Source organism: Hemiscyllium ocellatum, chromosome 15 (assembly GCF_020745735.1).
Source record: "Hemiscyllium ocellatum isolate sHemOce1 chromosome 15, sHemOce1.pat.X.cur, whole genome shotgun sequence".
NCBI lineage: Eukaryota > Metazoa > Chordata > Chondrichthyes > Orectolobiformes > Hemiscylliidae > Hemiscyllium > Hemiscyllium ocellatum.
The window spans coordinates 69,124,190-69,140,877 of record NC_083415.1 but is presented as its reverse complement, the minus strand read 5'-3'; the positions used below and the strand labels follow the sequence as shown (position 1 = coordinate 69,140,877).

General features: G+C 42.5%; 1 protein-coding gene across 2 annotated transcripts in view; it reads right to left on the bottom strand.

Moving 5' to 3' along the window:
• fer1l4 (fer-1 like family member 4) overlaps window positions 1-16,688 on the bottom strand; it is a 355,704-nt gene that overhangs the window by 313,610 nt on the left and 25,406 nt on the right. For both annotated transcript variants that reach the window (XM_060836605.1, XM_060836606.1), the window contains exons 4-6: window positions 12,209-12,361; window positions 11,520-11,577; window positions 6,588-6,719 (exon numbers count right to left, since the gene is read on the bottom strand). In XM_060836605.1, the coding sequence (XP_060692588.1) occupies window positions 6,588-6,719; window positions 11,520-11,555 (168 nt within the window). In that variant the 5' untranslated portion in view covers window positions 11,556-11,577; window positions 12,209-12,361. The remainder of the gene's footprint in view (window positions 1-6,587; window positions 6,720-11,519; window positions 11,578-12,208; window positions 12,362-16,688) is intronic.

Here is a 16,688-nt window from a genome sequence, read left to right as displayed (position 1 = left end):
GTGAATAGCTGGGGCTCACACTGATCTCTGCAATACCCACTCATCATCACCTTCCATTCCAAAAGCAACCCATTTCTTCCTACTCTGTTTCCTGTCTGCTACCCAATTCTCAATACATGCCAGTATACTACCTCAATCCCATGTGCTTTAATTTTGTACAATAACCTGTATGTGGGACATAAAAACTTTCAGAAAATCCAAATATATCACATCCACTGGTTCTCCCTATCTATTCCACTAGTTACATCTACAAAAGAAGACGGTTTCCCTTTCGTAAATCCCTGTTGGGTCTGTATAGTACAACTGGCATTTCTTGAGTGCTTGCCATCATCAGCCTTTATAATAGACTCCAGCATTTTTCCTGATCTTAGGCTAACCAATTCCCAATTTTCTTCTTCAACCCCCTTTTTTAAACTGTGAGGTTACATTTGCCACTTTCTAATTCACCAGGATTGTTCCAGAATCTACAGAAGTTTGGAAGATGACAACTAATGTATCCACTATCTCCACAGCCATGTCTTTTATTATCAAGGCCAGGAGATTTAGAACATAGAACATAGAACATAAAAAAATACAGTGCAGTACAGGCCCTTCGGCCCTCGATGTTGCGCCGATCCAAGCCCACCTAACCTACACTAGCCCACTATCCTCCATATGCTTATCCAATGCCCGTTTAAATGCCCATAAAGAGGGAGAGTCCACCACTGCTACTGGCAGGGCATTCCATGAACTCACGACTCGCTTTATCAGCTTTCAGTCCCATTAATTTTGCCAGCACTACTTTACTAATACTAATTTCCTTCAATTGCTCCTTCCCAGTAAGACCCGTTGCTTCAGTGCATTTTGGAATATTTTTTATGTCTTCTTCTGTAAAGAGGTATTTGTTTGATTTCTCTGTCATTTCCTTGTGCTCCATTATACGTTCACCCTTTTAAGACTGTCAGGGGCCTTTATCAGCATTGTACTCCATCTGCCAGATATTTGCCCACTCACTTAAACTATCTATATCCCTATAAGCCTTTTTTTTGTTTACTCTCATGGTCAATTTCTCCCCACTTAATTGACTTCACGGTCCCCCTCTGCTGAATTCTAAACTGCTCCTGGTCAACAGGCTTGTCACTGTTTCTTGCAACTTTATATGACTCCTCTTTGAGTCATAAGAACACAAGAACCAGGAACAGGAGTAGGCCATCTGGCCTTTCCAGCCTGCTCAGCCATTCAATAAGATCATGACTGATTTTCTTGTGGTCTCAGTTCCACTTACCCACTTACCCACCCTCTCACCGTAACCCTTAATTCCTTTACTGTTTAAAAGAAATCCATCTTAGCATTAAAAACATGCAATGAGGAAGCCTCAACTACTTCACTGGGCAGGGAATTCCATAGATTCACAACCCTTTGGGTGAAGAAGTTCTTCCTCAATTCAATTCTAAATCTGCTCCCCCTAAATTTGAGGCTATGCCTCTTGATCTAGTTTCACCCGCCAGAGGAAACAATCTCCCTGTTTCTACCTTATTTATTCCCTTCTTAATTTTATATGTTTCTATAAGACTCCCCCCTCATCCTTCTAAATTATAATGAATATAATCCCAATTTACTCAGTTTTTTCTCATAAGTGATTTCTCTCAACTCCAGAATCAACCTAGTGGATAGCCTATGCACCCCCTGCAGTGCCAGTACATCCTCTCTCAAATAAGGAGATCAAAACTGCAGACAATACTCAAGGTATGGTCTCACCAGCTGCAACAAAATCCCCCTGCTTTTAAACTCAATCCCTCTAGCAATGAACGACAAACTTCCTTTTGCCTTCTTAATTACCTGTTGCCTCTGCAAACCAACCTTTTGTAATTCATGCACACAAGGACACCCAGTTCCCTGTGCACAGCGGCTTGCTGTGTTTTTTTACCGTACAAATAATAGTCCTTTTTACTGTCATTCCTACTAAAGTGGATGACTTCACACTTACCAACATTGTGCTCTATCTGTCAAACCTTTGCCTACTCACTTAAACCATCTATATGCCACTGCAAACTTTCAGAGTCCTCTGCACACTTTTCTCTATCACTCGCTTACTGTCATCTACAAACTTTGACACGCTGCACATGGTCCTCAGTTCCAAATCATTAATGTAAATTATAAACAACTGCAGTCCTCCCACTGATGCCAGAGGAACACCACTAGTTACTCATTGCCAACCAGAAAAACATTAATTTATCCCCCTTCTTTGCTTCCTGTTAGTTAACTAATCCTCTATTCATGCTAATATATTGCCCATAACGCTGTGTACCTTTATCTTATGCAGCAACTTTTTGTGCAACACCTTGTCAAATGCCTTTTGGAAATCCAGATGTATCACATCTACTGGGTCCCTGTTGTCCATCGCATTCGTACTATCTTCATAGAATTCAAATAAATTAGTTAAGCATGACCTGCCTTTCATGAACCATGCTGCGTCTACCCAATAGGACAATTTCTACCTAGATGTCTGACTATTTCTTCCTTGGTGATAGATTCAAGCATTTTCACCACTTCAGAAGTTAAGCCAACCGGCTAACATTATTCTCAGTTTCTTTTATTTCTTTCTTTATTCACTCATGGGAACATGAATAGTGCTACACATTACGAGGAAAGGTTGCAAGGAAGGAGTGCTGGTACAATAGTAGCAGAAGCAGTCAAATAGAAGTTCCAGGTCTTCCCACAGCCACAGGATATTTCGAAAGGGAGAATGGAAGCTATTCAGACCCCTGCTTGTCAGAGATGGGAAAGTGAGGACTGCAGATGCTGGAGATCAGAGTCAAGGGTGTGGTGCTGGAAAAGCACAGCAGGTCAAGCAGCATCCGAGGAGCAGAAGAATCAACATTTCTGGCATGAAGGGCTTATTCCAGAAACACTGATTCTCCTGCTCCTCGGATGCTGCCTGACCTGCTGTGCTTTTCCAGCACCACACTCTCAATGTCAGAGATGGGAGGCAAAATATTCCAATGATTGGCCCTCATTGACATTTTGCCAGCATCAGCACGGTCACTCTGCCCCTCTGTGTGCAAGTAACATTAACTACATTGAGGAAAGGATTTCATGGAATAGTTTTCTATTCTGGAGTGAACACTCAGAAGTCACAGCTTCCCTAACCAAAGCTTCCACTGGAGAGTTGATCACCTCCATACTTTAATCTTAATTGCAAGGGTCTAACTACGTGGCCCTAGCATATTAAGATCATCTCTTCCTGGCCCATCAGAGTCTAAACTACTCAATCCCTCTTCATAAGATAAACCTCTCATATTTGGAATCAATCTAGTGAACATCGTCTGAACTGCCTCCAATACAACTACATGCCTCCTCGTAAAGGGACCAAAATTGGACATAAGGCTCCAGGTGCAGTCTCACTAATGCCTTGTTGCAGTAATACTTTCTATTCATTCAGCAATAAATGCCAAAATTTCATTTGTATGTCTTATTTTCTGTTGTTCCTGCATACCACTTCTCTGCAATTCATGCACAACAACACACAGATAGAGAGATCCCTCTGCAGTGAAGTACCTTGAAGTTTGTCTCTATGTCGGTGATAAATCACCTTCATTTGTTAAATTCTGGCCCATTCACCTAACCTATCCATATTCACTTTCTTATTTCTTCATTGCAACTTACATCCTATTTTGTTGTCATCTGCAAATTTGGCTATAGTATTTTCTACCCCAGCATCACAGGTATTAATATAATTCCTCTGTCATTTTATTAGATTACTTACAGTGTGGAAACAGGCCCTTCGGCCCAACAAGTCCACACCGACCTGCTGAAGCGCAACCCACCCATACCCCTGCATTACCCCTTACCTAACACTACGGGCAATTTAGCATGGCCAATTCACCTGACCCGCACATCTTTGGACTGTGGGAGGAAACTGGAGCACCCGGAGGAAACCCACACAGACACAGGGAGAACGTGCAAACTCCACACAGTCAGTCGCCTGAGTCGGGAATTGAACCCGGGTCTCAGGCACTGTGAGGCAGCAGTGCTAATCACTGTGCCACCGTGCCGCCCACTATGCTCATTTTCTAAAGGGCATGTGTTGTATTTGGATTCATCCTTCCATTTTAAAATAGTTCTTACTGTCTGTTTTTATTTTACTTGCGAGTTTGTCCTCCTAGTTTATTTTCTTCATCTTGATTAGATTTTTGACCTTTTGTGTTGGCTTTTTAAATGTTACCAATCCTCTGCTTACCACTAACCTTTGCCACATTATATGTTTTTGTTTCAATCTGATACTATCTTAAAAGTTCCTTGGTTAAGTATGGCTAGCTTATCCCCTTCCTCGAATCCTTCTCCCTCACTGGAATATATTCTTGCTGTAAGTCATGAACTATTTTTCTGAAGGTCTGTCACTGTTTCTCAACTGTCTGTTCTGCTTAACACCACTCCCAGTCCACTCCATCCAACTCTGTCCTCATTCCTATGTGATTTCATTTATTTAGCAGGTATTACTGACCCAGGTTTCTCACCTTTAAATGAATGTTAAATTCTACTATGTTAAGGTCATTTTCCCCAGGAGCCTATGTATTAAACTTGCCTCATTACACATTACTAGCTCCAAAGTAGCTCAATTTCTGGTTAGATATACAACATCTTGTTGTCTCGAGGAATTAAGGGCTACGGGAAGAATGTGGGTACGTGGAGTTGAAATGCCCATCAGCCATGATTGAATGGCGAAGCGGACTCGATGGGCCGAATGGCCTTACTTCCACTCTTATGTCTTATGGTCTTATATTGTTCTAGTAAAATGTCTCAAATACACTCTATGAATTATTTCTTATTGCCATTTTTGCCAATTTAATTTTCCAAATCTACATAAACACTAAAGTTACCAATGATTAATGTACTGCCTTTTTTAAATTCCCTCATTATAGAGTCATAGAGTCATAGAGATGTACAGCATGGAAACAGACCCTTCGGTCCAACCTGTCCATGAGGACCAGATATCCCAACCCAATCTAGTCCCACCTGCCAGCACCCGGCCCCATATCCCTCCAAACCCTTCCTATTCATATACCCATCCAAATGCCTCTTAAATGTTGCAATTGTACAAGCCTCCACCACTTCCTCTGGCAGTTCATTCCAGACACGTACCATGAACAAGTTGCCCCTTAGGTCTCTTTTATATCTTTCCCCTCTCAACCTAAACCCTATGCCCTCTAGTTCTGGACTCCCCAACCCCAGGGAAAAGACTTTGCCTATTTAGCCTATCCATGCCCCTCAAAATTTTGTCACCCCTCAGCCTCCGATGCTCCTGGGATAACAGCCCCAGCCTGTTCAGCCTCTCCCGGTAGCTCAAATCCTCCAAGTCTGGCAAAATCCTTGTAAATCTTTTCTAAACCCTTTCAAGTTTCACAACACCCTTCCGATAGGAAGGAGACCAGAACTGCATGCAGTATTCCAACAGTGAACTAAACAATGTCGTGTACAGCCGCAACATGACCTCCCAACTCCTGTACTCAATACTCTGACCAAGAAAGGAAAGCATACCATCTAGTTCATATCCTGTTGTAATCTGAGGTAACCCTCTTCGCTGTCTACTACACCTCTAATTTTGGTGTCATCTGCAAACTTACTAACTGTACCTCTTATGCTTGCATCCAAATCATTTATGTAAATAACAAAGAGTAGAGGACCCAGCACCAATTATCTCTGGTTTATTTTCTGTCCCACCGCATAACTGCTGTTGCAGAGTCTACAGACGACTCCTACCAGTGCCTTATTCTCCTTTATATTTCTTACCCTTATACCTATCGATGTTACATGATCCAATCTTAGATTTTTTCTTGCAATTGCACTTATTCCATCTGGTACTAACAAACAGCCCATCACTCTTCACTTCCTGGCTGTCCTCTCGCAAATTCCCATACCCCTGAATATTTATTTCCCAGCTTTCATCTGTTTGTAACTGTATTTCTGTAATGGCTATAAGATCATGTCCATTAACCTGTATTTGTGTCATTTATTCATTTATTCTGTTCTGAATACAATGTACATTCCTGTCCCTCTCTGACATCATTATCAAACTGGTTGCCCTGCAAAGCAGCCATATTCTTTTGCTTCATAAGCTCACTTATCTCTTTCCTGAACTCTGGTTTGTAAAGTTTGTTCCATGGTCCCATAGTTCATTCACATGGGCTCAGAACCCATATTTGGTCCTGACATGTATGACAATCTGTGTTTCAGTAAAATTAAAGTCCATAATACTGACATTAACATTTAAAAACAATGCAGTCTAAAAACACAAAACATGAACCAGTTACAACAAAAAACACAATTACATTACAGTGCAATAATCACCAGCTTCATGTCCCAATTCTGTCCAATGTACCCCATAATTACACACCTTGATAATACTGTTCATTGCAATCACAGTAAAACACTCCAATAATATTGCCTATTACATCCTGTAATGACAAACCCAAATAATACTGACCCTTTACACCCCAATAGTCCTGTTCATTACACCCCATAACAGTCACTAATGCACTTAGCTGAATGATGTGTATTCTCTTAGTAATGTGATAAGGTGGTGACATTAAGTCATTTGGTTAATTTACCTCATTATAAAATGGGCAGTTAGTGGATTTCTGAGTTGCTGTGTGCTTCTTTTCATCTCCCACCTTCACATAAATCACTGGGTCAATGTTGACTCCAATTAATTTTCGTGCCTCAAGTACATTGATTGTTATCTGGAAAAGAATCAATTGATGAAGAACAGTGCAATATAGGAAGCCATTCTGTTTCTTGCTTCAAATTTACATAGGAAATATTTCAAGCCTGTTTTACAGCTTCTCATTATTGACTAGCAAGACTAGACAAATTAATGCTAATTTCCTTCTCATTCAACATTGACAACAAGCTTTAAAACACAGGGGTTGGTAATCTAATGATTGGAGCCCTCACGGTACATTATCCTGGCTTAGATCAACTCTGTTATCCTGGCCTGTGTATAAGATTTGACGTTGCCGCTCTCTATGACTAAACTCCCCTTTGCAAAAAGTATACTTTTCAGAAATAAATAGAAAGGAAATGACTGAGTTAAAGCTTTACTACAATGTCATTGCAACTTGAACCATAGCCTGACCCAAACAAATTAACAGCAACTCAATTACCCATCTCTCACAGAGCACTGACCAATGCTCAAAATGTATGAGGACAGTGGGTGAATCTGCTCCCAAGGCCCCAAAATGCCCCAGAACATTCACTCATTGGGTGTGGGGGGACACCAATCCCCATAGTTCGAATGGAAGGAACTGGTGAGGTCCTTCTCATCTGTCGACAGGCTAGATTGCTCTCACTTTTGCTGCTGATCACGGATTCATGAATGGAGGAGCAATTGGCAGTGAGAGAGACATCAGGGGAGTGTGAAGACCTTATCTCATGAGGAGGAATTTCTTTACTCAGACAGTGATAAACCTTTTGGAATTCCATAACTCAGAGAGCTGTGAAAGCTCAAATATTCAGCAGTTTGAAAGCAGGAATCGATAATTTTCTGTACAGTGATGATTTTAAAGGATATCAAGAGATTGAAGGAAAGGGGGATTGAGGAGATGATCAGCCATGACAGAGAATGGCAGGTTAGGATTGATGGGCTGAATGGCCTACTCTTGTTTGTATGTCATAGAGCAAGAAGAGGCCCTTCAGCCCATCAAGCTTGTACTTGGCCCATAGTCTTGATGTTCAATAATATCATGGTGAATCCTCAGCCTTAAGTTAACTTTTCCGCAAAATTCCTAGATCTCCTAGAACATCAAATTCTTTCAATTTCACCATTGAATATATTTGAATTTTTTGAGGTAGGAATAAGTGCCAATAATTGGATCAAATGGTTAGCAATACTTCATTCAATGATTATTCAATTTGTGGATTTACCTATCAGAGAAGGAGCAAAACTTGACCATCTCTTGGGAAATAAGGCAGGGCAAGTGACTGAGACAGCAGTGGGCGCTCATTTTGGGGCCAGTGATCATAATTCTACTAATTTTAAAATAATTATGGAGAAGGTCAGACATGAGCTAAAAGTTAAATTGCTAAATTGAAGTAAGACCAACTTTAATGGTATTAGGCAGGAATTTTCAAACTTAATTGGGAGAGACCATTTGCAGGTAAAGGGATGGACGGAAAGTGGGAGGTTTTCAAAAATTAGATAACAAGAGTTCAGAGACAGTATGATCCTGTTAGTGCAAAGGGCAAGACTGGTTGTTGTAGGGAATGGATGACTAGAGAAATTGAGGAGAAAGTGAGGACTGCAGATGCTGGAGATCAGGAAGAAGGGCTCATGCCCAAAACATCGACTCTCCTGCTCCTTGGATGCTGCCTGACCTGCTGCACTTTTCCAGCAACACATTTTCAGCTGGAGAAATTGAAGCACACGTCCAGAAGAAGAAGGAGGCATATGTCAGGTATAGACAGCTGGGAATAAGTGAATCTCTTGAGAGTTTAAGGGTGGTAGGAGTTTACTTAAATGGGAAATCAGTAGGGCAAAAAGGAGACATGAGATGGCTTTGGCAAATAAAGTTAACGAGAATCCAAAGAGTTTCTAGAAATACATTAAAGGCAAAAGAGTAACTAGAAAGGGAATAGGGCCCCTTGAAGATCAACATGGCTTTCTATGTGTGGAACCACAGGAGATGGGTGAGGTACTAAGCAATTGCTTTGCATCTGTACTTCCTGTGGAGAAGGACATGGAAACTAGCGCACTTGGGCAAATAAATAATGATATCTTGAAAAGTGTCAATATTAAAGAAAAGGAAGTGCTGAGCATCTTAAAATGCATTAGTTGGATAAATCCCTACAACCTGTTCAGATATACCCCAGAACTTTTTAGGAAGTTAGGTAAGAAATTGATAGGCTCCTTGTTGAAATATTTGTATCAGCGATTGCCATAGGTGAGGTGTCAGGAGATTGGAGGTTGGCTAATGTGGTGCCATTATTTATCAAAGGTGGTAAAGAGAAGCTAGAGAACAATAGACCAGTGAGTCTAACATCAGCGGTAGGTAAGTTGTTGGAGGAGATTCTGAGGGACAGGATTTACATGCATTTGGAAAAGAAAGGACTAATTGGGAATAATCAAAATGGTTTTGTGCTTAGGACACTGTGTCTCATTAACTTGATTGGTTTTTTTGAAGAATTGTTTAAGACGACTGATGAAGGTAGTGCAGTAGATGTTGTCATGTGGATCTCAGCAAAGTGTTAGACAAGCCTCCACATGGTAAACTGATTAGATCACATGGAATCCAGGGGAACCTAGTTAATTGGATACAAAATTAGCTCAAAGGTAGGAGAGTGGTTATGGAGGGTTGCTTTTTAGACTCACAACCTGTGACTGGTGGTGTGCCACACGGATCAGTGGTGGGTGCACTGTTTTTTTTGTCATTTATATAAATGATTTGGATGTGAATATTGGAAGTATAGTTAGTAAGTTTGCAGATGGTGGTGTAGTGAACATTAAAGAAGGTTATCTCAAAGTACAATGGGACCTTGATCAAATGGGCCAGTGGGCCAAAGAGTGGCAGGTGGAATTCAATTTAGATAAATATGCGGTGTTTCATTTTAGTAAGGCAAATCAGGGAAGGATTTATACAGGCACTGTTAGGCTCCTGGGGAATGTTGCCAAATAAAGGGACCTGTGGGTGCAGGTCCATAATTTCTTGAAAGTGGAGTCACAGGTAGACAGGGTAGTGAAGAAGGCATTTGGCACGCTTGCCTTTATTGGTCAGTGCATTGAGTATAGTAGTTGAGATATCATGTTGTGGCTGTACAGGACATTAGTGAGGCCACCTTTAGAATATTGCTTTCAATTCTGGCCTCCCTGCTACAAGAAAGATGATGTGAAACTTGAAAGGTTCAGAAAAGATTTATAAGAACATTACTGGGATTGGAGGGTTTGACCTATAAAATGAGGCAGACTAGGTTGGGGCTATTTTCCTCAGAGTGATTGAGTGAGAGGTCAAGGTAATTATAGATACTTTAAAGTAGGACAATAAGAAATAATGCTTATTTCTGATAAGGAATTAAGTTCTATCAATAACAGCTTTTTTTGGAATTAGTTACATCTTCAATACGCACTTTTATTTTATCTCATCTCATCATAGATCTTGAGGTCAGTCCACGGTGCCATGGTTAGTTTAAGGACAAAAGGTGGTGTGTGTTGGGTGATGGGATAAGTTTGCATTAACTTGGTATGGGGAAATAAAGGGCCATAGCATTATTACAGTGGCACAGATGGGTATGAGGCCATGAGGAATTGGGTGGCTTTTTGTTTCATTTCTTTTATATGTTTGGGAATATGCCAGTGAACAAAAGTCAGCTTTCCACTTGGTTCACCTCCACACCTGGCAGCCTTTGACCCTGTTCCTGGCTAGCACGCCCTGACTCTAAATTTCACCTTCCCCCTCAAGCCCAAGATCTGACTAAAGAGCAAAAATATAGGCTTTGGTATCATAAACAGTACCAGACTTAATGGGGTGAAGTGCAGGCTGTGGAAGAGATTTTTATGATATTCTCAAGAACAGAAATGTCTCGTGTAGGGTGACTAAATGAGGACAGATGTAAAATTTTGATTTCTTGAGGACAGGTTAAGATACAGAGATAAAGTCAGCAGTGTATTTATGATTCAGGAAAAATGCCAGCTTTTGCAGGATTTGAATTTGTAATGCATTTGCATACCATTAAGACTCATTAGTGTGCAACAGTTTTGCATAAAGTCTGACCCTCATAATAAAGTTAGCAGTGCATGAGAAGCTTGTGATCCCAAGTTCACAAATATTTAAACGTAGTGAGTGTTATATAAAGGAGCGCCAGCTGAGACTGCAGTCCTATATAGTGATGAGAACACTGGACATTAACACAAACATTGGATAAAGGGTGAATAAAAAAATGCTTTATTTCTTCCACAATTAAGGAAATGTCCCTGACTCCCCTCTAATATTAACATATGCTAATCATGAAATGTGCCACTTAACCCCTGACTAACCTAGTCTTAACAAATAACAATGTTGTACACACAAGAATAAAGTAAAACCAATACTTTATTTGCAAAAACTATTTGCAAGTAAAATGCAAATTTGGAAACACCTGGGCCACAACAAGTTCTCAATAGGTTTTATATGAATCAAATAGAATTGGGCAGAAAGTTATGACTATGATGAAGAACCTCTCTGTTGAGCAGGAAGCTCTTAGCCTGCCTATGTCTGCTGCATTATTAACTGACAACAAGGCTCACTGATGAAAAGCTTCCTCTGCCATGTTATTATAGATATAAGCCACTAGCAAATTATACTTTAATCGAAATCAGGCCAGAAATGGACAAAAGATAAAGCATATACTGGGAAGTCAGCTTTGTTACAACTTTGGGAACTGCTCACAGTTGATAAAATCCTAGCCGCAGGAACCGTACAGATTGTCTACCTGCTCTCTTGCATAAGTGTGACTACATATCCTGTCAGCTAACTCTAAATTCAGATTTAACCCCATATGTCAATCATTACCTGGAAATTCTGTATTCTGGGCACGTCTAGTTCCATGCGGGTGAAAAATCTACAGCGACTGTGAACAAAATAATTCTGAATTTAGTATTTCAGTAGTTGAGCAAGACCAATGTGGAGTAACAAGAAGCAAGTAAAAAACTAAATGGATGAAATCCTTCTAACAGTTACCAACAGACTGAACAAAGAAATAGTTCCTAATTGTCTTACATCTGGATTATTTAGCACAAAAACAAATATATCACCAATTCTAAATCGACCATCTGTCATTGGAGACACAAAAAAATAAATTTCATGGCTAGTACAATATATGCCTCTTAAAAAGCAGTAATGCACATTTTCACTCCATGCCTTGTAAATAAAGATCCCAGTAATATTGTCCATTACTCCCACAAGCCATTGGATCTCATTCTCTATAGCAATACTGCATTGTTGGCAATCATATCCATTAATTCTTAGTTCTAGAGGCATTTATGAACCTCACTGGACTGCTCACAGAGCATTAGATCTTATGTGGCCCCAATCAATGTTCCTCCCCTAACCAAACATATCAAAATAAATTGACTGATTCTTTCATCTCATGACTTAGAGTGAGACCTTTTGTACAAAAAAAGGTTTGCATGTTTGACTACACGAGTAGTCGCTGCATTATACTAGTAACATCAAAGCAAGTATTTTGTCCCATCATTCACCTTTTCTGTGGAGTGAAAGACACAGAACTGATATCAACTTCTGAAATATCGACATCATCATCATCATCTTCGGTGCTATCGGTGTTCACTAACTTCCGTCCAAGAGCTCTTGTTTTTTTATCCAACTGATCCTCTTTATCCAGTTCTGAGTACCTGCAAGAGATTAGGAGGGTGTCCTGTATTTCAATGGAGATGAAGTATGAAAGGAGAAAGTGAGGACTGCAGATGCTGGAGATGAGAGCTGAAAATGTGTTGCTGGAAAAGCATGAGCTCTTCCTGTCAATTCTCCTGCTCTTTGGATGCTGCCTGACCAGCTGCGCTTTTCCAGCAACACATTTTCAGCTCTGAAGTATGAAAGGAGTCAAATTTTGACAGGGCATTGGCGAGATCACTCCCAGTCCACTATGACAGTTTTAATCTCCCTACATTAGAAAGGAGAGAACTGCACTGGAGGGGATTTGGAAAAGATTTGCTTGGCTGATGCCTGGTTTGAAGGACTTGTTTTATGAGAAAAGGGTGTGCAGGAAGGGTGTATCCTCACTGGAATTTAAAAGAGAGTGAGACTCTTACTGGAATATATCAAGCAGAATTCTACATTCCTTCCCTAGCAGGTTTGTAGACAGGTTGCCCCATAATGTTCCTCCAATGTCTTTCCCACCCAATTCACGGTAACTCTGACCTCTCCACAATTGTACACTGCAAGATTGAAGCCTGGATACTCAGCCTGTCTTTGCCCCAACCAAGGCCCATAAGTAGACAATCCATGTGAGAATGGTTTCCTGACAGCTATGATTTTCAGACAGGCAGATTGAGTTCAGGGTTAGGGATAGGTCTGGAAAGTGACACAGCTGAGGCTGTGGACAGGAAGGATGGGAGAGGAGGAATCACCTTTACCAATGGCTTCCTTTTAAAACTGGACAGACAGTTCCATCCATCCAGCTCCTGCAGGCGCTTCTTCCTCCCCTGGTCTCTCCAGCAACACCCACAAGCCTGAATCTGCCAACTCACTGAAGGCCTCATTACCCCTCTGCACAAAGACACTCACACTTATCTGCTCCTGGCACTGTCCCAGTCCTGTACTTTGCGGCCTCTGGTGCTGCTAAGGAGATGCTTCTCCTGAGTGAGGGGTGAAAGTCACATTTCCAGTTATTTAATGTCATTGGGCACTAAATAGCTGTGAGGCACCAAAAATCTGTAATGCATTTACTAGATTAGCAGACTACTTACATGTAATGGAAACAGGTCCTTTGGCCCAACAAGTCCACACCAACCTGCCAAAGTGCAACCCACCCAGACCCATTCCCCTACATTTACCCCTTCACCTAACACTACAGGTAATTTAGCATGGCCAATTTACCTAACCTGCACATTTTTTTTTGGACTGTGGGAGGAAACCGGAGCACCCAGAGGAAACCCACGCATACACAGGGAGAATGTACAAACTCCACACAGACAGTCACCTGAGGTGGGATTTGAACCAAGGTCTCTGGCGCTGTGAGGCAGCAGTGCTAACCACTGTGCCACCGTGCCGCTCACTAACTTCTCTCCAGATGGTGTGCATTATAAGTGTCTTGCCCGTAGGAACTGCTTTCCTTCATCGGACAGGGTATTGAGTACAAGAGTTGGCAGGTCATGTTACAATTGTATAAGACTTTGGTTCGGCCACATTTGGAATACTGCGTACAGTTCTGGTCACCACATTACCAAAAGGATGTGGATGCTTTGGAGAGGGTGCAGAGGAGGTTCACCAGGGTGTTGCCTGGTATGGAGGGTGCTAGCTACGAGAAGAGGTTGAATAGATTAGGATTATTTTCATTGGAAAAAAGGCATTGGGGGGGACCTGATTGAGGCCTACAAAATCATGAGAAGTGTAGACAGGTTGGATAACAAGAAACCTTTCCTCAGAGTGGAGAACTCAATTACTAGGGGTCACAATTTCAAAGTGAGAGGGGAATGTTTAGGGGAGATAAACGTGGAAAGTTCTTTATGCAGAGGGTGATGGATGCCTGGAAAGCGTTGCCAGTGAAGGTAGTAGGGGTGGGAATGATAGCATCATTGAAGATTATCGAGACAGATACATGAATGGGCAGGGAGCAAAGAGATCAGGAAAATCAACGTTTCAGGCAGGAGCCCTTCATCAGGAATGAGGCTGGAAACCTTGTAAGGTGGAGAGATAAATGGGAGGGGGTGAGGCTGGGGAGAAGATAGCTGGGAGTGCAATAGGTGGATTGAGGAAGGGGTAAAGGTGATAGGTCAGAGAGGAGGATGGAGCGGATAGGTGAGAAGGAAGATTGACAGGTGGGACAGGTCATGAGGGTGGTGCTGAGCTGGAAGTTTGGAACTGGGGTAAGGTAGGGAGAGGGGAAATGAGGAAACTGGTGAAGTCCACATTGATGCCTGGGGTTGAAGGGTTCCGAGACGGAAGATGAGGCGTTCTTCCGCCTGGCGTCGGGTGGTGAGGGAGTGGCGGTGGAGGAGGCCCAAGACCTGCACATACTCAGCAGAGTCAGAGGGGGAGTTGAAATGTTCGGCCACGGGGCAGTGGGATAGATTGGTGCAGGTGTCATGGAGATGTTCCCTGAAGTGCTCTGCAAGAAGGTATCTAGTCTGTCCAATGTAAAGGCATCGGGAGCAACGGATGCAATAAGTGACATTTGTGGAAGTGCAGGTGAAACTTTGATGGATGTGGAAGGCTCCTTTGGGACCCTGGATCGAGGTGAGGGGGTGGAGTGGGCGCAGGTTTTGCGACTCCTGCAGTGGCAGGGGAAGGTGCCAGGAGGGGAGGGTGGAATGTTGGGGGGCGTAGACCTGACCAGGTAGTCATGGAGGGAACAGTTTTTGCGGAAAGCGGATGGGGTGGGGAGGGAAATACATCCCTGGTGGTGGGGTCTGTTTGTAGGTGGTGGAAATGTCAGCGGATGATGCAGTTTATGTGGAGGTTGGTAGGGTGGAAGGCCAGGACCAGAAGTGTTCTGTCCTTGTTGCAGTTTGAGGGGGTGGGGTTTGAGGGTGGAGGTGCAGGACGTAGATGAGATGCGATGGACGGCATCATCAACCAGGTGGGAGGAGAATTTAAGGTCTTTAAAGAAGGAGGCCATCTGGTGTGCTCTGTAGCGGAACTGATCCTCCTGGGAGTAGAAACAGCGAAGGCAGAGGAATTGGGAATACAGGATAGCATTTTTGCAAGAGGTAGGGTAGGAGGACGTGTAATCCAGGTAGCTGTAGGAGTTGGTGGGTCTGTAAAAAAATGTCAGTATTGAGTTGGTCTTCATTGATGGAGATGGAAAGGTTTAGGAAGGGACGAGAGGTGTCAGATGGTGCATGTGAATTTAAGGTTGGGGTGGAATGTGTTGGTGAAATTGGTGAACTGCTCAACCTCCTCATGGGAACATGAAATAGTACCAATGCAATCGCCAATGTAGCGGAGGAAAAGGACTGTTCTACGAAGGTGACAAAGAGACAGGCATAGCTGGAATCCATGCGTATGCCCATGGCTACCCCTTTTGACTGGAGGAAGTGGGAGGATTCGGAAGAGTAGTTTTTGAGGGTGAGGATCAGCTCAGCCAAATGAATGAGAGTGTCAGTAGAACGGTACTGGTAGGGATAGAACATAGAACATAGAAAAATACAGCGCAGTACAGGCCCTTCGGCCCTTGATGTTGCGCCGACCGAAGCCTACCTAACCTACCCTAGCCCAATAACCTCCATATGCTTATCCAATGCCCACTTAAATGACCATAAAGAGGGAGAGTCCACCACTGCTACTGGCAGTGCATTCCATGAACTCACAACCCGCTGAGTAAAGAATCTACCCCTAACATCTGTCCTATACCAAACTCCCCTTAATTTAAAGCTGTGTCCCCTACTAACAGCTGACTCCATTAGCGGAAAAAGGTTCTCACTGTCAACCCTATCTAAACCCCCAATCATCTTGTACACCTCTATCAAATCTCCCCTAAACCTTCTTTTCTCCAATGAGAACAGCCCCAAGTGCCTCAGCCTTTCCTCATACGATCTTCCTACCATGCCAGGCAACATCCTAGTAAACCTCCTCTGCACCCGTTCCAATGCCTCCACATCCTTCCTATAGTATGGCGACCAAAACTGCACACAATACTCCAGATGAGGCCGCACCAGAGTCTTATACAACTGCAATATGACCTCAGGACTCCGGAACTCAATTCCTCTACCAATAAAGCCCAGAACACCATATGCCTTCTTCACAGCACTATTTACCTGGGTGGCAACTTTCAAAGATCTGTGTACATGGACATCAAGATCCCTCTGCTCATCCACACTACCAAGTAGCCTACCATTAGCCCAGTAATCCATCTTCTTGTTACTCCTACCAAAGTGAATGACTTCACACTTAGCTACATTGAACTCCATTTGCCACCTTTCTGCCCAGCTCTGCAACTTATATATATCCCGCTGTAACCTGCCACATCCTTCTTCGCTGTCCACAACTCCACTGACTTTT